At 30.1% G+C, this 25,553-nt stretch overlaps 1 protein-coding gene across 3 annotated transcripts in view; it reads left to right on the top strand.

Annotated features, from left to right (window-relative positions):
- rb (adaptor related protein complex 3 subunit ruby) overlaps positions 1-25,553 on the top strand; it is a 107,130-nt gene that overhangs the window by 61,216 nt on the left and 20,361 nt on the right. For all 3 annotated transcript variants that reach the window (XM_035365860.2, XM_035365861.2, XM_035365862.2), the window contains 4 exons: positions 3,946-4,015; positions 4,201-4,328; positions 17,344-17,532; positions 24,797-24,836. In XM_035365860.2, the coding sequence (XP_035221751.1) occupies positions 3,946-4,015; positions 4,201-4,328; positions 17,344-17,532; positions 24,797-24,836 (427 nt within the window). The remainder of the gene's footprint in view (positions 1-3,945; positions 4,016-4,200; positions 4,329-17,343; positions 17,533-24,796; positions 24,837-25,553) is intronic.

A 25,553-nucleotide genomic window follows, 5' to 3' on the forward strand; every position in this document is an offset into this window, starting at 1 on the left:
AAGCAATTGCTATTGGCAGAGGCTTTTCACCTAATATTATTGACTAAGGAGTTAAAAAATTTGCATCTCAACACAGGATATTTGACAGGAACAGGAATTTGTTTTAGGAGATTATGGATTATGGAAATTCTGTTGAGATTCTTTTCTTTACATTGATTAGCTAAAAAATTGCAAGCGTTTTACAGAAATTCAACTTTCAGGTCTTTTTTTCTTTTATTAATACAATTCACGTAGTTGAGGGATCCCATTCTGGATATCTCCTGGGGTATGTACAGGATTTCTCGCTGTTGTGGTTTAATTAATATTGGTCAAATTAAAAGAGCTTCAAAGTATGTTGCTAAGGGACATGAGATATATGTTAGGAAAAAAGAAACATAATCCTCTGTTATCCAAATTTGTTAGTAAAAAACATTGCATTTTCCATTTTTCTGCAGCCAAAATTACTAATAAAAATCTTCCATTGGCAAATTAGAAATTTTAGATTCATGAATGTGCATTTCACATTAATAATAAGTCTTTCTGTTCTAGTTAATGATCCCAATGAATTCCAATCCATCTTTTCCCACAGCTAAGGTGAAGGCTTTAATTTCATACTTGTTTAAACTCTCTTAATTTCATACTCAGTTTATACTTAAATCTCAGCTTTTAAGGTTTTAATTTTATGTTTCTTTTAATTTTTTTATCAATACAGTACAAAGTCTTTAATCTGGACTCGTTGGGGCTTCGGCGATTCCGCATTAGGGGTTTTTCCGGATTATAGATCATCAATTTAAATCTGGTAAGATGGCATGTAGAAATTATAAAATTAAAATATGAAACCATAATTTATGAAATAAAAAGCAAATTATGATTTAAAGGGTATCAAAATTTACCCCCCCCCAAAAAAACCTTAATATTTATTTGTTTACTTTATTAAACATTTCTTTCAATGTAAGTTAAGTTGCTTCATTTTATGTGCTAATACTTTCTCTTTAATTCTATAAACAGACATAATTTCTTGTTCAGTTACAAAGTTCCGCTGTTTAAGTCCTGTACTTGCTGTGCCGAGAATACTGATGTAACTTATCAATCGAAATTTTTTCGTTTTCACTAATCTCTCTGTCACTTTCTTCATGCCTTTATCCATTTTTTGCAGCAATTCCACTTTTTGTTTGATGGACATCGAAACATGCTTTTGCTTTGTAGTTCCTTTGGCGGCTCCAGAATCAGAAACTCTTTTTGACATAATCGAAAGTTCAAGTTTACTTTTTATAAAATTGCTCTAACAGTCTGCAAAAAATAATAAACCGGATCCAATTAGAAGATTAAGGAACAACACAGTCTGCAACATTTACTGAAATAGATAATTGGATAATTTTAGCCTAGCTTATACTGTCCATTATACATTAAATGTGCATGCATAAACGTATTATGCACATGCATAGACGCATATGTACATGTGTAAGGTATGTACATGTGTAAGGTATGCACATGTGTAAGGTACCTTGTGTACATGCATAAACGCATTATGCATTTACGCATGCGCAGAAGTTTGTAGCTTTAAGGTCTGGATTATAGATCATTCTGGATTATGGATGTCCGGAATAAAGACTTTGTACTGTGGGTGGTGCCAATAGCTTTACCTTCATTCCTTTCATTGTTATCAGATGAGCACAGGGCTGACTCTCTTATCATTTGGGCTCCTGAAGATGAAGAACAACATTCTGTATTTAAATTGTCAAAATTAGTTCTGCAAATTATTGAATATTAGGCTGATTCTCCATAATATTTCCAATAATACACTTGGTTATAACTAACCCACACATGTGTTTGAATACTTTGCAGATTTACATACTTTATATGTAATCATAATTTTGCTGAATAGTGTCCATTAGCTGTAAAAATGTAAATATCAGCCATATAAATTTTTATTTCTTAGATCCACATGTTCCTTTTTTGTTTCATGTAAAATATTTATTTTTTATCATTAATGAACAGAACAGTCTGAGTCATGTAGGAATGTTTTTCACCAAAAGTTACCAATGAGTTGGTGACTTTTTGTGGGGTTGAATTTAATCAAAAAGTAAAATAAATTTAAAATTATTATCTTTATACATAGGAATTTTTTAAAGATACAATATGAATGAAATAAAATTTATGTCTAAAACTTCAGAATGGAGATTATACTATTTATTTATTGTGGAAAACTGTTTTTAGTTGTTGCTACTACTCTGTATTTACCATATAGGGAAGTAACTATGTAGTGAATGCTTATATTATTTTACTAGCTTTCATCGCACACACACATATACACACACACACTATGTTGCAAAAAGATACATGCACCCAGAAAAAATTGAGCCACAACTACAAAACACAGCATGCAAATGTGGTTTGGCGAGTTGTGTATGTGATTAAACTTGCAGCATCATTAAGCATTGTTGAACGATACAGCACACATCTGAAGTGGGCAGCCATTAGAATATAAAAAGGGCAGGTGTGGCAAATGATGAGCAATCACAACCACACTACTGGCTTGGATACATGACATTGTAATGAAATATTCTTTTAAGACATACTTGACAGTGTTACAGAAAATTGTCAGACTTTTCAAAGGGGTTGCATCATAGGGCTTTGTAATGAAAGATGCTTTTAAGACATACTTGACAGTGTTACAAACAATTGTCAGACTTTTGAGAGAGGTCACATCATAGGACTAGTAGAGGTTGGTTGATTAAACAGGTGGATAGGCCAGCATATTGGTTGAAGCGATGTTGCTTTTCGTCGTTAGAACCAGTGGCTGAGCATAAGGCATAGTCAACTGTCATAGTAGCTTGGGACGTTCCTAGGACATCAGTGTTCAAGAAGATATGTTTATGGAGACTGAGCAGCACCACAGCCAGAACACTGGGGAGTCTGGGTTGCAATCAGTTGGGACAGCCATTCACCATTATTTGTGCTGTGAAGTACTCATGACTGCTCACATGTACGCTGACAACATTTTGCAGCTGATCGTACTGCTTATGTTAGCAGAGTGTCCAGATTCTGTTTTCCAGCAGGGCAATGCTTGGCCACATGCGGCACAACTTTCCCAACAATGTCTTTGATGTGTTAATGTCTTTGACTGGCCTGCCAGGTCTCCAGACCTGTCACTTATTGGAAATGTTTTTGACATGTTGGGCAGGCAAATTCAGCCATGTACAAATATGTCCCAGCTCACTGACCAACTGCTCCATTCGTCGCACAGTCTATCACAGAGGGACATTGGCAACTTAATAGACCCCATGCCCAACCAAGTAGTAGCTTGTATATTTGCCAAGTGTGACTTTAACACCTACTGATTTTCACATTCTTTGTATTGCTACTTGTAAACAAATAACTTTTTGGTCCTCATATTTGTTCATCTGTTTATCTACTTGAACACTATATTACTGCTGAGTTTTGTAGTTGTGGCTCAGTTCTATCTGGATACATGTATTTGTTTTGCTACAGAGTGTATATATATATTATATATATATACATGTGTGTGTGTTTGTATTTGTCTGTTTTATTAATTGCTGCCATTAATAAATAAAAATTTTATTTTAAACCATAATTTAGGACATAAATAAATTAAGAACTTGTTTAAATGAATGTATCGGATGATATTTTAAGGAATCTAAGTATTGATTTTTAGGTTATATGTGATCAATAGCTGCAATGGCAAAATTTAGCATTTGTTTTTGGTATAATATCAATTAAAAAGAATTGAGTCAGTTTATCATGACAAAAGCAAAAGTCTGCCTTTTTAGGTGCAAATAATGATGCATTGACGAACTTAATTCTCTTTTGTCTATGATTGCTTGTGTCACTCACTGATACATCTTTTTTTGTCATAATTTTTACAACAGCTGTTGTCACTGTAATTAAATATATTGCAATATCTTTATAAATCTCTTTGTGTTCTAATTGGATTTCTTTCTGCAGGTTTCAATAAAAAAGAAGAAAGCCACTAAAGAGAAGAAAGAAGTAGACTTATTGCTTGATCTTGATGACTGTAAGTGTGTAGTTTTTATTAGTTGAATTTAAATATTACCATATAGTTATCAGCAATTATGAAATTTTGCATGTCACTTTATATGAATAGACTAATTAAACAAATTCAAATAATATTCTGTGTTTTTAACCTTTTTTTCTTATTTATTGTTTTTAATTTGGTATATTATTTGAATAATTCTGTAGTTTCAACTACAAGTCTTCCCAATCCAGTAATTCAGCCTGCTGTATTCAGTGACATGTTAACACCAACTACAGATATTTCTTTAAAACTTTCTGAGGTCCAAATGCTGGCAGCTAATAATTGTTTACAAGTAAGATGAATTTATTATATTCTTAGGCATAAAGCATATGTTCAGTTTGCTTATTCCAGAATTTTACAAGTATTATGATAAATGGATTCTCAGTCATAGGAAGATTATATTATTATCATATGATTGAAAATTGGGTTTAGGTTGTATTTGGTTGAACATTAAAATTAGATATTGAACTGATTTTTCAAACATAAAACTAAGTAAAAGGAAAAATAAACTGTGGATGAAAAATTTAAGTCATAGTTAAGTCTTAAAATATAAGAGGAAATTGTAATAAAATTGTATGTGTTTTCATATGACCATTTAACAGCATAGAATTTTTATGTATTTTTAATGCAACCAGCAAAAATATTTGCATAATTTTAAGTTAGAATGGGAATGATTATTTCACATGTACAGTAATGCATACAGTCATTATTCAAGTGTAATCTGATGTCCTTTCTGACAATACCACCCACCAACTTTTTGTCAATTTATACAAATGATGATAAATGGTTCATCAGATTTCAAAATAAAAATAAGCATTATATTATATGACATCATTTTTCAAATTTTAATATTGGCAGTATCAGTGTTTCATGTGTAGTCAGTTTTCTTGATATATAAGGTGTCAACTTGATTCAAGCATGATTGATTAAAGGATATGTAACAATGTAAGGGTGGAGTATTTGGATTCCACGGCACATTTTGTTACATTTTTCCAAATACCCACAGCAACTGGAGCTCCTGTATTGTTGCTGGCAATTGAAGCATATGAACATTGTCTCTATTTCCCCAAAAGAAAAAAAATCAGTAGGTGTAAGGTCAGGCTAAGTAATTTTCCATTGTTAACCAAGCCAAAAACATTGGAGCTCATCATTCAAGTAGTAACATGACTTTAGTATGGCGGAAAGTAGAGTCACAATTTGGTGGGATATGAAATTTTCTGAATCATCTTTAATTTAAGAAAGTAACTTTGGTTACAAGGCATTACCAAGGTATGGCATTATATATTGTATCTTAATATTTTGCATTTGTGGTTATTTTCTTTGTGTTTTGAAGAGGGGACAAAAAATGGTCTTACACTTTGTGAACTGATGTATAAGATGTGGATTTGAATAGGCTGCAGGGGATTTAAGTGTTAATAATGGGTTGTAGAGGCCTTTTTCCATCCGATGAGGATTTGTATGGTCCTTAAGAGTCTTTAAAAGTTCTTAAATTTTGTTTAATTTTTTGGTCCTTTAACCGTCTGGCTGATTATTCCGCGATTTCCACAGGCAACTCAAATGTAGGAAAATTTGCTCATCCCATGATTTCCACAGGCATATGTTTTCCTTTCATTGAGGAGTGCATCCTGTTTTTTCCCCGTTTAACCATTGAAATAAATTATATACAGTATTATGTGTTTAGTTTGCATTTTGGCCAACAGATATTTTTAGTTGTTCACTAAATTGCGGCATTTGAAGGCACATGGTATTAGCGCTCAAACTTAACTTTTTGCCACTTTTTTCTTACAGAAATGGCTGCTAGAAAATGTTCAGCTATTATCTTGATTATTTAATTATTGATTAGATTAATAATTAGCATACTTGTCAACCTATGACCCTCAAAAATCGGGAGATTTTTTTAAGAAATCAGGAGATTTTTTCGTACAAATGTTATGAACAGTGGCAGATTTTGCTTTCGTTAAGAAAGAAACTTCATAATTTTGTTCATAGCAATTGCCACGTAGGCCTGCTTTCGCTAATAAAAGTTTTTCTAATGTGTCATCCCTAATATTAGATCTAAATTTAGTCCTCGTTTTCGCAACAACACTGAAAATCCTCTCGCACTCTGCATTACTATGGGAACTGTCAAGATGACCAACATAATTCTAGACAGTTCACTATATTTTAAAATTCCATCAGCACCTTTCAGTTTTCCAATTAAACTCACTGTGTGTCAATTCTAGCTGATTTTATAACTTCATCCAAGTTTTCTAATTGTAAACTACAAAATTGCAACTTCAGTATTTTAGTAGCAACATCAATATCATCATCTTTCATGACTAAATGAAGTAACACAGGAAATCTGTTCAAAAAGTACCTTATATCAGAAAATGATGCATTTGCTAGAGCAGAAACATCACAAACTTTAGCATGCAAAATCACTTCATTCATGACTGGAAATTTATGCAATATGTAATCACGTACTCGACAGAAGTAACTTGTAACATGAAGATAAAACTTATTTTTGTCTTCTTCTGAAAGTTCTTCAACTACTTTTGTAGTTGCAGCTCCTATTACCAAATCTTGATCTTTCTTCTGATTTTCTATTTCACCATAAATCACATCATATATAGAATTACAAGACAAAACACAGACTGGTTTTACAAACTTTGATAAAATGTCTTTAAACAGATCATAAACATTGATTGCAGAACATAAATTAATGGAATTCTGCTTTGTAGAATTGTGTTAAGAACATCGAATGATGGCAAAATGAATTGTAAAAAAAAGCAAAAAGCTTTGTTAAGGTCCGAAGAAAAAAACATAAATATTCATTCTTCACAAGATAAAATTTCAGTAATCGGAAAATGTTTTGTGTGTTGAGCAATTTTTTTATTTTGAGAGAAATTTGTATCAGCTTTATGCTTATATTTTGCAGTATTATTTTGAGAACTGCCAGTTGAATTGCTGAATGATACAGAAATTACTTTATTTTTCTCAAACCTATTTTTAACAAGGGAAGTAGTAACTACATCTCCATTTACTTTAGGTATTTTATAACTTTCAATAGAGCCTTTTATCTTAACTCTTGAAGCATTTACTTCTTCTTTAAAAAATGCAAGAAGTGGGTTCCATTGATCGAGGATTCTAGATAAGCATTTCTTTAAAGACAGCCAGCATGTACACAAGTTTCAAAATTTTTCTCATTTCAGTATTCTGCAGCTCTTGGAACTGTTTCAATTTTTCCTTTCTTTTAGAACTCCTTTCAAGATAATAATAAATATCCACAATGTGTTCATCCGCATTTATTGGTAAAGAAGCTGCCCCCTTTTTAGCTGCTAAATTTAAGAGGTGACAGGTGCACCTCATAATCTGCAAATCTTAATTTGCCTTTCTTAAGATGCCTACAACACCAGTCTTTCTTCAAGCCTACCATTACTGGTGCATTATTGGCACCAAGTGCTAAGCAATTATCCAGCGGGACTGCATTTTCTTTTAAAGTTTTAATAATTAGCTGTGCTATATTAAAGCCTGTCGAATATCCTTCTAAAATGGGGACAGTAAACTGCACTCAATTTCTGAAGACTCTGGATTAAAAAAAGAAACAACAATTGGATACAGTTTTGAATCGGTATTATTGCTTCCATCCGTAGGGAGGCAGAATGGAGCTGTTTTAATGCAATCAATAACAGAAGATTTATTTTTCAAACCCATTTCTTTAACAATTGCACCTGTTTTGGTCCTTGAACTTGAGTTTTTCTTAGCGATTTCACTGTCAGGAAACATTTTTCTAAATAAAGCTGCAGCGTGATCCGATGCATTCAGTGGCAGGTTGTGCTCCAGTAAAAAGGCAAAGAACAGACATTCTGCATTACTCACTTTTTGGTCTTTTATTTCCAAAGAAAAATTTAATTTTTCGTTTTTTTCAAAACAACTCATGTTGTTCTTGTGTTTTTGTGTACACATATGTTTGAGAACATCCGCCCTTCCACCATGCGAAATCAAAAAATTGCAACGACAGATGGTACACATCGCAAATTTATTACATCCTTGAGGAAATAATGGAAGGAAAGTCAATTGTGTACGATTTTTGAAACATGGACGAGTATTTCACCTTTCTCGCAGACATAACAAAAGATGATAATTTCTAAAACTTTTTCACGAAGGCACGTGTACTCACACAACTCAGGACAAGATGAACAAAATAACGAAAGAGCATCCAAATAACTGCCTTGAGCTTGCTTTGTGCTCATTGGCTAATATATGCCAGATGACAGACACGCACTGAAGCTCGATGCCCATTGGAGAACTGGAGAACAACGTTACTGGATACGTATGCTGTCACTCACAAAGCAGAAATTCTCATCTGATTCGTAAGGTTTTGTTTTAGATATAATCTAGAGAAAATTCAGTTGCTTTCAGACGTCCAAAATCACTTTTTTTTTTTGTTCATATAACAAAGTATTAAGCCAAGTTCCATAAAAATCGTGAGAAATATTAAGAATAAGAAAAAGTTGGGAGAAATATATTGTAAATTGGGTTGGCGGGAGAGCTGTCGAAAATCGGGAGTCTCCCGCCTAAATCGGGAGAGTTAGCAACTCTGAATTAGATTGATTATTAGTTAGATTTATTAAATCTGATGCAAAGACTGCAAAGTTTGATCTGTATCATACTAAACTGCATTTTTAAGGTAATTTTCCCTCAGCGTTTTATATTTTCTTAAATTTTATACATTTTACTTTTTTATTATGGAATAAATAGAAATTAACTGTAATTCAACTAAAATTTATTTAAAAAAAGATTTTTGTTTTGTGATAACATCCGAAATTGGTTTTTCTGGCAACTTAGTTTCTCATGATAAAAATGTATATAAAAAATATTTTCTAGAAAGAAAAAGTGCATTTTTCAATTCTTCTATATATAGAGATTTAAAATATGGGGGGTGGGAGAACGCATTTTTGGAAGCAATTTCGGTCCACAAATTGAGCAGTCAGAGGGTTAAAAGTCCTTAATTTCATCCAAAATTGGCAGAATGTCCTTAATTTTAATCATCTGAAATTTCTGTCTGTTTTTACAAATGCCATTTTGAGTGTGAATTGGCATTTTGGAGGAATATTTTTGGCAATTCACTGACATATACGGTTATTTTTTCAATGGGTGAATGGGTTATAATTTGTTCCTATTTCTAATATAAATGATGGGATTCTCGAGTTTCTCAGCAAATAGTAAAAACATAAGCATTTTGAAATTATTTAATTTTTTCTAATGAAGAGCTCTTTAACAAATTTTCGCTTTTGAAGATGTGAACCCTTTTATTAAACGGTTCTGAATTTGGCGACTTTTCAACATTTTGGCAACAACTTTAAGATAACTTTCTATAGAAAAATTTTAATTGTGAGATCTGGGAATTTTTCAATGATTTTTTTTTTTAACATTGTAACATTGATAAATTTCATTAAAATAAATATAATATATTGAAATTATATTTAAAAAATAACATTAAAATAAAATATTTTTATTTTTTGCTGTCATATTATAAAGTTTTGTTTTGGCAACTTATTATACAATATTTTGAATCTTAAAAATAAACAAGATATAATGCTGTAAAGCACAATGTATAAAAAAATTCTTAGCAAAAGCAAAGTTAGTTATAATTAATTAAAATTGCATTTTTAATTTTCCATGATAAGAGGTTTTCCCATGTAATTGTCTCAAAATATGCGTCAGTTTTCTCTATAAAATTAATTTTACACTTTCCTCTCTCAGAATTTTTTCCCAAAATATTTTTGGCTTTTTGCTGTTATAGAATTTGTAAGAGTAATTTTTTCTTTAGGATTTAAGACATTGCAGCTTGGAAAGTTTAAGAGGATTTGAAGGCAAGGTTTATAGACCCACGATTCTAGAAGATTCCAGAAAAATGTGACAAAACCAAATATGCCTCCATGGTATTAACATGTAATGGATGTATTTTGCAGAAAGTTTGCGATGAATTTCTTACTTTTTGGAGAACGTCTGGAAGTACAATGAAAGCATAATATTTGAAAGTTTTACTTCTGATACTAGAAGCTTTTTCTTAACATTTTTATCTTCTCTTTATTTTCTCTACTTTTCACTAGACACAAGCATGGGAAATATCAAAAGTCTTTTAATCTTATCACATAAACTGGCAGTATAGAAAAGAATTTTTTTACATGTTAATAAAAAAATTGAAAACTGGCAATTTAAAAGATTCATCTAGTATGTCTTAAAGCAACATACACAGGGCTGGCGCTAGGCAATTTTCCACCTGATGCAATCTCTGAGGATCCTAAATTCTCCTGCCAAGTGCCTTTCTAAATTCTGCTTCCAAAGCCTGCTCTAAATTCTAAAAGTTTTGCCATTTCTAGATTTTGTTGCTTGGTGTGATACTAAACCCTAAAAATCTGCCACACCAGCTCTGTAACTGGCCCTTACCATATCTATTTCATATTTCTTCTAAATGTTCATATTACTAAAGAAATAAAATTAGCAGTTTTTTCTATACATTCTAAATGCATTTCGTTTTTTTAGAATAACAGAAATCCTTAATTAAATCCGAAAACTCTAAAATGAAAAGGAAACATGTTGAAGAAAAACTGAATACGTAAGGAAAATTATTCTTCAAAGATATACAGTTATTATTATGTAAATTACCCTGTTGTTTATAATTTCAGCCCTTACTATAATTTCCCCATTCCTGTTTCCTCATATGATAGAGTTATTGACTGAGCTTAAATTAAAATTAAATTTTTTGACCACTAGTCTTTAAATTAAATTTTTTAATTAAAATTAAAATTAAATTTTTTGACCACTAGTAGTTTTTGACCACTAGTCCACATTTATAGTTTGAATTTGATTGTTCTTGTTTAATTACATCACCATGAGCTGTAATTGATTTTGTTAGCATCAGAACATGCCTTTATGTTTTTAAGTTAAGAGGCTTATTTAAACCTTTGTCTGACTTTACTTTCATACATAGCTATAATTTGCTTCATATCTGTCTGGGGTTTTCGACTATTTGACTTTACTAGATCAAGTAAACCCTCATAGGTACATTGTGAAGAGGTTGACAAGTTAGGAGATAAAGCATGCAGAAACTAGTGAGAACACTGGTTTGTATAATGCGACAAATTTCTCATTGTTAGAAAAGATGCTTAAAGAGAAGGAAATTAATATAAATTAGCCAAAATGTTTGGAAGGCTTCAAATTAAAAAGACGCATAAATATTTTGTTGAGTGTTGTTGCTACAAATGCAGATATTTTTTGTATTTTAATGTGTAATTATCCTAATATCGTTTAAGAATCAATGTCATAAATGACATGTTTTTTAAACTGTGAAATTTTATTAAATTGGGAATTTAATAGGCTTTTTAGCAAACATTGTTAAAAAATAAATAAAATTTACTAGTGGCCATGTAAATCCATGTCTAAGGCTATCTAACTACCTAATTTAATTATTTATAACTAACTGCATACTCTTAAAAATTATCTCTGTGTATTAAAGCGAGTTATTGCCTTTTATTAATCCTTACCGTGGTCACATGATAAAGCACAAAAATGTAAAAATTCATGTAAAACGTATTCTTTGCATCTAGTGAGACTTAATACAAAACAATTTATCACCTCTGGTGCTTTAGGGGCTTATTGGAACCTTAGTGTATATTAACACCATTACAAACCACTGGAACTCTACACGTAGCTACAACACTAACTGCGTCAGACAGAGCCCAACTAACTTTCAAAACTTGCCCAACCGTGCCTACATCATGCCTTTCAGGTTTGTTGTAATTGTAACCAATAGGTCTCTCGCTAGGCAAGCAGCAGCAGTGAGAACATCCATTCTTTTATTATTTTTATTTATTAAACCTCTAGACTGAGCAAATATGTGACAAAATGAGACATAAAAGGAAAATCAAAATAACTGACTGTTAGTAAAACGTAAATAAAATGTCACGTATCACCTTTCAAATATGTTCAACTATTATAAGTGTAAAAAGTTTAATTCTACTTGATAAATTTTATAAAGTTTATTTTATTCTCAAACTTATTAATAGCTTTGTTAATTAATTCATGTTTAATAATAATGCATCATACTTACGGATTTATTTTATTTTCAGGATGGTATTACAAAAGTCAAGTTCAGGCATAGATAATAATTTTTAATTGAATTTCAGTTCCCATTTGTTCATAGGTCCTTAATTTTTTCATTAATGGTCCTTAAAAGTACTTAATTTCCATGTGCAGAAATATGCACGAACCCTTTGAAAGTCTGTTCCCTGTGCTCAGCTCTCTCCTATTCATATATATTTATAAGCCTTTGCCACTTCTCTTAGGTGTTGTTCTGTGAGTATAGTGTTCATAAGGGATTATCCTATCTTAACAAAGGGTGAGGCTAGGATACATTTTTCCAAGGGAAAAAACTTCTCCTTTTTCTACCATTGAAAGTTTCCCAGCCGAAACAGTTTCGCTAGAATGGATGTCCTGGCTAGTTACATGGAACATAATTTTCAGCTCTTATAAATATGAGTAAAGTATAAGTGAATGGATCAATTTAACTATATATATATATTACTAAGCATTATTTCAAAAAATTACTTTGCATTTACACTAAACTAAGTTACTGTGAAGTAGATGGTAAGGAAATTTTATTACTTAAAAAGTGAGTGGTGGATATAAAAAGGTTGACTGGCCCTGATCAATACCATTGCAGAATATTGTAATGCGTTTGTAGATCTATATTACACTACTTTCAAAATGCATGTAACACAGTAAAATAAACACTTGGCATGTTCTAAAACATAAAACACTTTTTCCTATAATTCACTCTTTTGAAAGTGGAACTTATGTTTGCAGCATGGTTCATGTAATTTCGGACATTCCTTCTTTTATGTGATTAGCGAGAACACATACTAAATTGGAAGTTATGCTGTTTTAAAAATTGGTGAATCATTGTAATGCTCCTTCATGTCTTGAAATCTTGTAGTAATTCAGCATATCTTGTATATTCTGAAGTATCCATAAGTAAGATACTTGATCTCCTATGTTAGATGGTCTCCTTTACTATGTATATTGATATTTTGCATAAATGTCACACAAGGAACCCAAGGTTATGAAATGACACAAGCATCTGTAAAGTAATAAAATTATTTTAGAATGCTGGGAATTTATATTGATGTATTTTAGACATAAAATAAAACCATCTTTTATTGCAAAAGGCTATGAAATTAGAGAAATGCTGCTTTAAATCATTATTATGATGAATGTGAAACACATAATGTGCTATAAAAGCTACAGTTACATGCTATAAAAATTTTTAAAAGTTATCTTAACTTCCTTACCATTTGGTATTGCTAATTCTAGGCAATAATAAGACACCTATTAAAGTAAGATGGAAAAATAAAATTTAAGTGGGTTAAGTGGCTACTTTTCAATAATTCATAATGTGAATATGTTGCCATTGTTATTACATTCTCCCCATTATATAATCAAATAATCATTTGAATGTACATCTCTCCAGACTAATGGAATACATTAGTTACTCCTGAATATATGGCATAAAAATAGACTTTTAAAAGGGAAAAGTGTACTAGATTTTATGTGGGAGACCTTTGTCTGATTTGCTCAAAACCGCTTTTCATTTAATTTCATAACATTAATGCTGAGCGGCATAAATTAAACTTAATCCTTTCTGGTTTTTTATATACTTTTATTGCACACTGTTTAATGACTTTAAATTTATTTTTTAATAAATTTGTATATACAAAATCTGTATATGATCTTGGCTTTAAAATATGTACGTTTTGAAAATATTAACCTTTCAAGAAAATGTAATGTGAAATCATGCTCAACTATTTTGATATATAATTGCAGTTGATGTGTACAGGGTTTTTTCAGAAATGTGAATAGAGGTCTGGAACATGATAACAGGCAATAATCGTACAGAAACACAGAGTCGCTTGCACAGCTGATGTGCTACATGTCCACAAAGACAGAGACAGAAAGACTCAAGACAGGTTACAAATAAGGAAGATTTATTAGACAAAAAATGGTATTCACAACAGTATTATTTGAAATGAAAGTGTTAACGCAAGTATTCAAAGTGATCTGCAGGTGCAATACATGCCTTGCAACGACGATGCATCAATGAGCAAATGTTTGCAAAAATGCCAGGTATATCAGTTGCAACACCTTTCAGCAGCAATGATGCATACCACTAGATTCACATCGAATTGTCTCAGCACCAGTATCATTCGTGTTTTGAATTGTGCTATTTTGTGCAATCGCTTATGCAGGTATCTGAACATGTCATGATGTGGGATGCATTTATTGAGAAACTGGGAATGATGCATTTTCCTAGCAGCTGCTCCACTGCAGTTAGCTGTTGTTAAATGAGGTGCGTATTTTCCATTTTACTATTTGAACAACGATTCATACTTCTACATGCTCTTCATCATGGTTAGAATTCCTCCTGACATTCACTACTAACTTCCATGTCAAAATTTCACATCAACCCTACATTTCGTCTGATTATTGCCTGTTATCATGTTCCAAATCTCCACACTCATTTCTGAACAATAGTTCTGAAATACCCTGTATGAGGCTGACTTGAACTACAGACTCAAATTAGGTAGAGAAAGTAAGTGTAGTGCAGATATAAGGACATAGGTTATGATCATAAATAGGTGAAAGCCAAAAAGAATTTGAAGTTCCTATTTTAAAGTAACAGACTATAATCAGTAATTTTCTTTTGTAGGCTGTAAGCTCATGAATTTTCTGCCATTCTGTGACATGTCACTCACATTTAATTTGGAAGACTTTGTTAGATAAAATCTAATGTTAGATTAACCCTCTGACTGCTCAATTTGTGGAACAAAATTACTTCCCCCCCAAAAAAATCCCCCCCTAATATTTTAAATCTATATATATTGGAGAATTGAAAAATGCATTTTTACTTTCTAGAAACTATTTTTTCATATAGATTTTTATCATGAGAAACTAAGTTGCCGGAAAAACAAATTTCAGATGTTATCAGCAGAAAAAAAAAAAATTTTAAATTAAATTTCAGTAGAATGACAGCTAATTTCCATTTATTTCATATGTAAAAAAGTAAAATATATAAAATTTAAGAAAATATAAAGCATTGAGGAAAAAATACCTTAGAAATGCAGTTTAGTATGATAGAGTTCAAAACAGGGTTCAAGGCAAAGTCCAACTTCACAGTCTTTGCACCAGATTCAATAATCTAATTATTAATCTAATCAATAATTCAATAATTTAATTAAATAATTAAGATAATCACTGAATGTTTTCTAGCAGCCAATTGTGTAAAGAAAAAAAACACAAAAAGTGGAGTTTGAGCGGTAATACCATGTGCCTTCAAGTACCGCAATTTAGTGAACAACTAACGCCATCTGTTGGCCAAAACATAAACCTAATACTGTATATAATTTATTTCAGTGGTTAAACGGGGAAAAACGGGATGTGCTCCTCAATAAAGGAAGAAAAAGACATGTCCGCGGAAATCACGGGATGAGCAGCCAGAGGATGAAATAACAGAAATGCCTTGTCCTTTTTGATTAAATCTGTCAGTCATATTCTTCAAAATATAGTTTTGATGAAAATAAATCATTTAAATAAACAAAATCAAAGTAGATTAGTAGTAGGAAAGGAAACAGTCATTATTGCATCATCTAGTGAATAAAATAAAAGGAATAGATTAAAAAAATTATGAGATATGGCATTTAAATAGTGGATGAAACAGGACTGGATTAACTAAAGTTGATAAACTTTTAAAAATGTAAAAGGCTTCAAGAAAATCTTAACTCACCTCCTGAAAATATATTTTAAAGAATATTTGCAGAACTAAATTTACAGAAATAGTCAACAGAGCAGCAGTGATTATCATTAAAGGATTTAATAATTTCCCTATTTCTGATATAAGATTTTAATGGCAAGTTTTAAAGCTCTCTTAATTTTCCTGATATATGTTTAACCATACTGACAAAGAATATTTTAAATTCTTAAAAAATTAAAACCTGAAATAAAATCTCTAACCCTGTGTGTAGTTTGACTACTTATATGTCTTCAATGCCACTTTTTTTTTGTACAGTTTTGTTTAAAACATTTTGCTGTTTTATTTTCTGTAATTATCTGTGCCAATGAATGGAAAGTATTGAAATTGTATGCATAAACATAAAGTTATGAAAAGAAAAGGAACAGTTAATAATTATACAGATCTATAGTAAATGCTGAGTAAATAGAGTGGTTTCTGAGTCAATAATGAAAAGATTGGTTGCTGAAGAACAAATTTTATCATAAGAAAATGAGTTTATTGTAATATCTTTTTAATTAAGAGACTATTTTTTAACACGGTAAAGATACTCTCCCCCATGATTTTATTAATATCAGAAAAGAAAAAAAAAAAAAAAAAAAAAATCTATCAGTAGCCAGAAAATTTGATGTAATAACCTAAGTCGTTATGTCAATTACATTTGAAATAATATTTTTGTTTTAATATATAGTCAATTAAATTTGTTCAGGTTATGTTTTTTAGCCTAACTTATTAATGATGTGTTTAAATTTTGTGAGGGTGGCAGTATTTTGATAGATAGTCATGTAAACATTGTTTTGTGTCACACAGGGTTATGCATACCAGGCATTACTAAATGACATAATATTTGCTGAGTACAGATAAAGCAATGTTATTTGGCATCAATTTTATTTAAGCAAAAAAATCTTTCAGCAATTGAATGCTATCCTCATCTTCCATCTGGAACTGAGGTGATAGTGTTACTCCTTGAAAGAACTGTCAATCTAAGACCAGTGGCAAATAACTTTGTTTTATGTGCACTCAGTTTTACTTGGGGTATCAGTTTTTTCCCACTCTGACTTAATATTTAGTCAAATGTTATAGGCATTTTAGTAATTGCTGCAAAATGTTGATGTATTTTACTTTATTGTACCTTGGGCAATTACATACTTTAAATTATAATTTAGATTAATAAAAATATAAAATAATAATTATAAATTAGATTAATAAAAAGTGACATTACTTGGTTTTGTTTGTATACAGATTCTTTTTAAGGTTGCTGAAAAACTGTTTTATTTTTTTTTTTTTAAATTTAGTATTTTGTATATTTCTTTGTATTGTCGATAAATTTTACTGTGCTCATACCCATAACAAGGGACTTTTCAAGGTATTTGTCTTTAATGTGAAATTTTTTTATGAAATTAAGTTTCATGAAAAGTAGTTTAAAGTTTTATTTTGTAAATTAAGATATTATCATCTAATTCTCTCCTCTCTTTTACAGACTGTTTCTGCAGCTTTCACCCCCACAAAGCAATATGAACTTTTAAATAAATATAATGGCAAAGGAGTTTGCATTACTTATCGTTTTACTAGAAGTCCTAATTTATATTCGGCAAAAATGACAACTGTAGAATTATCCATAAATAATTCCTCTGATAAAGAAATATGTGGGATTCATATTCCAACTAAGGTATTTTAAAGCTTTTATTTTTAAATCATTGTATTGGTACTGTATAATTATGTGTTGGTATTTTTGATTTTGTTTACCCTTTGTAACATTAATGTAAAATATAACAGAAATACTACTACATTACATATTTTGATTGAAGAAACTACTTTTTAACTTAACTGCTTCTGTCTCAACTTTCTTGGAAATGTAAATTGGGAATCTCAGCAAATTTTTTGCTTTAGCTTAATCCATTCTTTTAATGCTTGTTCTACTATCCTGTAATGTTAATTTTGAATTTATCTAAATAATTAATTTTAAATTTTTGTGGTATGTGTCAATAGTTTGTCTCCAACGTTTCAAATGTTGCATTCAAACTTTACACTTTATGGTTTGTTTGTTTATATTATACACAATGAGCAAGTGTTACATAGGCAGGTGACTAAGAATAAATTTTTGCAAATAGCAATTGTAAAACTTTTCTGAACCCTCCCTCAAAAAAATTAAAAATAAATAAATAAATAAAAAATAAATAAATAAAGTAAAGGTAAGGAAGAATAAAGAAATTTTCTTTTAATAAAGAAAAAAGAATTCTTTTAATTTTTTTCAGCATTATTAATCTAATGGACTGAAATTATGATGCCAGAATTTATGTAGGAATTCAAGGATATTTATTTACTTTTTCTCTCATTTAAAAGTAAAAATTATTTCAAAAGCAATTATTTTAATAGATCTGCATTTTTTTTTAACATAAAAATCTTTGATGAATTTTTGATAAAGATTTCTTTCTTCAAAATAATTCTATATTTTATATCTTGATTACACTTCCCCACTTGTATTGATGCTATTTTTTGTATATGTAATATTATTTAAAAGATATAACATTCCTCAAATCCAGTTTTATATTGAATAAATCTTGATTACATAATTTCAAAGCCATGTCTTGGTTGATTATTTATGCACAAATAATCTAGACTTAATGTTGTAATCTGGACTTAATTAGAAAGAGGCATGACCTGTGACTGAAGAAACCCTTGTTTCTAGTGTGTGCAGATTGTGTGAATTCTATTGCCTAACTTTGAAGAAAATTTAGAACCCCAGGCAACTTTATGAATAAAGGAAATGAAATATTTATTAGAAAAATTACATTCATAATTTTTTTATTGTTGTAACTCATGTTAATTAATTGCATTACTGTGCAAAATTTTAGGAGCAACACAATTTTTAATGCTACACTTTAAAATTTATACAAAACAGTGTGTAGTGATTTGCATAGCTTTGAATTTTCAGTAGAAAGGTATTTTAGTCATATCGGAGGTGACTTCATAATCCATAAATGATAAAAGCAGAAGTTTAGAAATTTTCTTCAAATTTCTAAATGATGATATTCAGTGTGTCATTCTATATTGCGTACTATAAAGTGGACCATGGGAATTTTCATAGACCCAAGGTTCATTTAATACATTTTTGACTTTGCGTCTGTAAAAATTATCCATAAACTACTTCATTTGGTGAATTGGATTTCCATGAAGTTCTTCATATTCACAAATCATTTTTTAATTAATGACATTAATTCCAGTTCAGCGCCTCCTAATATTTTAAAAATTTCTTTGCTATTATCCTGGACAGATGGCACTATACTCGTGTTTGCTTTGCTCTGCTCTTTGTTTTTGTTATAAATGTGGTTGTGGCTCCTTTCCTCTTTGCAGAATTTTTTTTTTTTTTTTTTTATTCTGACAAAGAGGGATATATACCTGTTCACCCTCGCAAGCAACAGTTTTAATTAAAATCTGTGCCACACACAATATTTGTTTGGCCTAAGTTTAACTAGCAGCAGATACACATTTTGTATATTGGGAAATCTACTTTAGGTTTTTTTCACAAGCGTTTCATAAGGTAGCTGTAATTGTGTTCTGACAACTTTAACGTCGTTTTAAAAATTTTTTAAGAATGCAATTTGTAATTGATATATCAGTATGCATTTTGAATGCAATTTATCAAAATCATGGAATGTTTATGTACGGATTTTATGTTGAAGAGTCGGAGTGTAAAGTAAACATTTTAGCTATGGCTTTTATATCTGTAAAGATAAAAGAACCACAGATGTCCCTTCATACCTCCCCGAAAAGAATTTGTTTTGTGTATGATTATGATGTGCTAAAGAATGGACATACAAGAATTATTTTTCAAAATTTCATTTTTCTGTTGAAGATTTACTGTGTGCTGGTAGACCAAGATTGATGATGATAATTTAAAAATACTTGATTGAAGCTGATTGTCTTGTACTTGAGCTTGAAGAGAGTCTAAATTCATCTTAAAACCTTTTGATGGCATTTGAAAAAATTAATTCCAAAAGTTAAAAAAAAAATTAGATTTCATGTGAATTTAAAGAAATGTGGTTACTTTCCATTAAAGCTAATTTATTATTTTAAAGGAAACTTTAGCCATGCCTTTAACTCGACACTAGATGAAGCAGAATGATCAAAACCTGCAGCAAGGAGCATTTTCTAATTTCATGAAAAAATTTTCCAAAAACCCACTGTATGGGTAACTCTTTTTTTTTTTTTTTTTTTTTGTGTGTGTGTGTGTGTGTGTGTAAATAAGCTTCATCAGTTGCAGCAATTTATTGCATTTATTGATTTTAACATTAGGATAGGAATAGGTACATACCTCCTGTTTAGTTATTCTGATCAGTCATTGTGTTGGAATTCATTTGAAACCATCTTTGGTTCACAGAATTGAATAAATGCTAACACCTAATTCCAAAAGTATTAAATGAATCATGGCAGTAACAAAAAGAATATGTGATGCAACAAACACATGTATTCTGATTTCTTTATTCTTATCAGCATAAGAAAAGACTTCGTAGCCGATTTTGACTTTTAGTCACATTTTAAATTTATTATATGGCTATTTAAACACAGACTTTTGTTATGAACAGTATTCTATGTCTTGAAAAAACAGGGTAACTGCTTCTTAAATCTCTAGGCAAATGCAAAGTCATAGAATCCATCACTGGAGAGGGGTTGGTAACTGTTTATGTGAAAAATGTCATGTGGATAGTGGCTATAAAAACCATTATCATCAGAAAAGATACCAAACAAAACTCATAAGACTTAATGCCAAGAAAATACGCCAAAGCAAAGAAGTGCCAAATAATATGGCTTCAAGTGAAAAGTACCTAAGTGAATTTAATAAAGTGTATTAAAATATGAGATTTGGTTTTGAAATAGAACCACAAAATAAATTGTTTTTGAAATGATTGATGACTGGTGATAAAAAATGGATTGTTTCTTAAATTTTTATTAAAATTTTTTTTCTCTTATTTTCTTAAACTGTGGGTCGCGGCCCCCTAAATTTTTACTAAAATTTTTTTCCCCTTATTTTCTTAAACTGTGGGTTGCGGTCCCCATGGGGTCGCCAAAAATTTTAGCAGTTTTGATATTTCTTTAACGCATTATAATAATTTTACAATTACCAAATATTTTTGCACAGTGTATCTGAAAATAGATAAAGATAAGACAATACAGACAAAGAAAAAACTAAAACATTTCGACGCATACTTTTTATAATATAAACGTTCATTTTACTTGCTTTGTATGTCACGTCATTTCGTTTGTTACTTATTTAAAATTTTCACATTGTTCTATGTCTTAGAAATTAAAAAGTTAATAGCCTAAAACTACAATAGTATATTACAGTACAAGTGAAAAAATTGACAGTTTCACTCACTTGTGTGTCAGATTTGCACAATGTTTGTGGGATCTCACAAAACTTTCGTAAATATTATGGGGTCCTAAGTTCACAGAAAAAATCTCGTTGATAAAAAAAGGTCATGACTGAAAAATGTTTAAGAAGCCCTGGTTTAGAGTATGGGTGTCTAAATATTTTTGACAATTGAACTTTCCCTTCTGTTGTATTATTAATAATAGCAGGAAGAAAACACTACTCTGATTTTTAGATTGTTTTGCAGTGTTTCAATATATCAGTTTTACAGTGCTTAAATATATATATTAGCTCAAATATATCTAATTTAGATATGTTATTTAGATTAGATATTACTACTTAATGAGGTGCTGTATAATGAAACTTTTATAAAATTAGCAGAATTGTCTGACAATACCAATGTGAAGGACATGTTTGATGACTTTTGGAAAGGTAACAATGCTTAGTGCAAGATTAGCTTTAAATCTCCAAGGAGCTACACATATCTGTCTGTATTTTGTTAAGATGAAATGAACATGGTTAAAAACAGCTCCAGCTTTTTATGAATTTTAACAAGTAGTTCTGTAAATTCATACTGTAGGTTGCAGTACAGTTGCTGTTAGAAATGGTAGCATAAACTTATCTGTATTATATTAATTTATTACATTATAATTTTAAATTTAACTCTTTTCATTGATGCTCCAAGTCCAAGTATATGATATGATAACTATTGCTCCAAGTCCATACTAAAATTTAGGTTCTTTTGTATCACACAGAGAAAAATCAGTCACATACAAAGTCTGTTTTTTGTTAATTAGGTTAATATTCTACAGATATGATTTTCTTGACATAATAATGCTGAAATTATGAAAACTTTTGATGGTGAAACCACAGACAAATAATTTCATTTTATGCACTTACTTTGCTGAATACACCTACATTAAAATTATTGGCTTTGTTAGTTTTAAAAGAAAGTGTTTGCGGATAGTCTAAGTATATGACCATATTGAAGACCCCTTATTTAGAGTTATAATGATACAAAGTATGATCTAATCCTGCTGAGCTGGCTTAAAAAATACTGAAACCTAATAATCATTAAAAGAATACAATGTTATTAGTTTGGTAGGTTTATAGTGGAAATGTTTATAAGCTGTTGCCAGGGAATGAAATGATCAATTCTAATATGTGCTATTAACGAGTAGCAAAACCGAAAACTTCTTTGCAATGGAAACATTCAAAACTGGTGAATCATAAAGGTATTATTCTTTTATGTCATTACCAAGTCAACTTGTATCTTTATTAGCAGTTTTGGAATAATGTGTTATAATATCCACCTTAGATAGCCTTGATATTTTACTATTAGTCTACTATTTGTTTCATGCTGTGCAAAGCATCAGGTAGAAGCTTTCATTTTAGATAACAGTGTCAAATCTGGCTTTAAAAAAAAAATTTTTTTTTTTTTTTTTTTTTTTTGAACCAAAAGATTAGAAGTTCTTTGGAAGTAAAATTAGGCAAAAATGCTGGGAAGATGGTTAATGAATAGTAAACACATTTCCAATTTATGTTATTTCTTTGTATAATTTTTTTTTGAAAATTTTAATTAAAAAAATAATTTCTGGACAATTCAATAAATTCTTATTATGAATAGGCATTGTTATGAATAAGTTCACAAAAAAAGGTAAGCGGACTGTAATTATCACTTGCTTATTTTACATAACACTTTGAAATAGAAGGAATACCGTCCACGTGACGACACAGCTCACATCACTCAAAGCACAGTAGCAATTAATAAGACAAAAAAGAAAAGAATACAAATCACATAAATTATGAGTTGAAAGTTCGTTACTATAGCAACCAGAATTGAATCATCAGGCAGCAACGCCATCTAATGTTGCAAAGACACACTAGTAAATCGTTTGGTAACAAAAAATACTAAACAGGCATGATATCATGAAGTTGCTACAAAGTCTGTGATAAGTGTATTAATGTTGATAGACTGTTTATTTAACAAGTAATGTGTAGTGAACCTATTTGTTGAATTAAATGTGGTAAATTATTGCAAGCTTGTTTTTAATTGGCCCTGAAAGAAGAATAAGCAATTGAGATATCTGGAGTTCTGTTTTTCTTAAATTATATTATTTTGCTAATGCTGTTATTTTTATGTAGGTAATACTAATATTGTTAAACTATATTCAGAAAGGTCTGAATTTTCTTATTTATATTAATGAGTGAAAATTGAATGTACCTAATTTAAGTGTTTTCAGATTTTTTGCTATGATTTAGAGAGGGAAGAATAGGTATTGTTGATTGAATTTCCATTCTTTTATTTGAAATAAATTGTTTTATATGATATTCATTGTGTATAGAATACTAGAGCTTACAAGTAATGGAAAACTTATCACATACATTGGAAATGTGACATAAGATGACCATATATTTGAACAGTATTTTTTAATAAATTGAAATATAAAGAAATATTTTCTTTTTTCTTTTCTTCCCCTCCTGCCCCCATGGAAAAGTGATATGTCTACCAGATTCAGGATAGGCATTTTATGAATATTTGTTTAATCGAGATGGAAAAGTTTGCCATTTGCTAGGTACTTTTCTTTTGACAACATTATCTGATTCCTTTGGTTCCTATAAATGTAGTGCTTTCTTTTTAAAACTAACAAAGCCAGTAATTTTAACATAGGTGTATTCAGCAAAGTAAGTGCATAAAATGAAATTATTTGTCTGTGGTTTGTTTCTGCATCAAAAGTTTTCATAATTTCAGCATTATTATGTCAAGAAAATAATATTTGTAGAATATTAACCTAATTAACAAAAAACAGGCTTTGTATGTGACTGATTTTTCTCTGTGTGATACAAAAGAACCTGAATTTTAGTATATTAGATAATCATTATAGTTTTATTTGAACCTATCTTACCTTTATTCTTTTACTTTAAAGATGCTATATAATATATAAAGGTGTTACCAATTAGATGTTGAGTAGTAGATTTTATGTACACCTTACAAATTCGTATTTCTTTTTAACATGTATAGTGTACCAACTTTTTTTTCTTTTGTGTTCATGATCTCTGCCGTTCAACTATTGATTATGGGATATAAAGAAGGATTACATTTATACTGTGAAAGCAAGAGATCTTAGTGACCTTTGTCGGTAAATTGTGAACATTTTTTAACCCATGGCAATCATTGTATGTATGTCATGAAGAGAAGGGGTGCATTGAAAAATGTGATGAAAATTGCATTTAGAAATATGAGATCCAGCAGGGGTGCATTGAGAAATGCAATGAAGTGAATATATTTACTAACTCAGATTGAAGGTGGTTTAGTTATTCATATGAACTGAAGTCAAGTGAAAAGGCTCTGCATATGTGCAATATCCTTCATATCATTGTCATTCATATTTTATATTGAAAATCGATTTATCTTTTAATTGGTGACATCTTTATGGCCTACTTTATATTTTGGAAAATGCTTTTTTTATTGTGATTAGTGAACAAAATACCCTATGTTTAAAAGTAATACATGCTGAAAAAAAAATTCATTTACACTCAGTTTCTGTATTTTCTATTTCAGAAAGTAGGAAGTATTGAAATCCATGGATTTCCAGAAATTCGTAAGTTTTGTATTTTTAATCATATACTTATTGTGCACCAAAGAAAGAGGGGGATGGGGGGACAGTTCTATACCTCCCAATCTATTGCACTGATAGATGAAATTCAAATTGTGTTTTTTATGTCTCGAAAGCGTGACTTAGGATATATATTAGGTTTATATATAGCATTATTCTAACATAGGTATTTTGACACAAAATCGGACTTTTTCTAAAATGACATACCAATTCTTTTCCATATTTCGATTCGACTCAAATTATGCTTAGATATTAAATTTTGTAATTTTTTGAAAAATTTGAAAATATATCTTGGTGCATTTTTTTAAGTTTGCACCAAGAATAATTCACTTGGCGAAATTCTTAATTTATAATAACCTACTTACTTTCCTTTTTTTTTTTCACTAAATGCATAAGTGGAAAAAAGGTCTATCGTTGATTCTTTCAGATAATTTTTAACAAAGTGTGTAAACCACATTTTCAGTATTATTGCATATAATAACTACGACAAAATTTCAAATCGTGCCAAAGTGTAAATTCACGTATATCTTAAAAAATTTTGAATAAAAAACTCTAATTGTTTGCAGGTATGCTTAGAAATACATCTACTTTAAGATATTAGTGAACATTTTATAAATTATAATTAAAAATGTTTTCGAAAAATTTATAAAAAATATTTAAAAATACAAATTTAAAAAATAAATCATAAAAATTGTGCAAATT

This window comes from Stegodyphus dumicola, chromosome 4 (genome assembly GCF_044657685.1).
Source record: "Stegodyphus dumicola isolate Sdum_Otavi_A_Nest chromosome 4, ASM4465768v1".
NCBI classification, from domain to species: Eukaryota; Metazoa; Arthropoda; class Arachnida; order Araneae; family Eresidae; genus Stegodyphus; species Stegodyphus dumicola.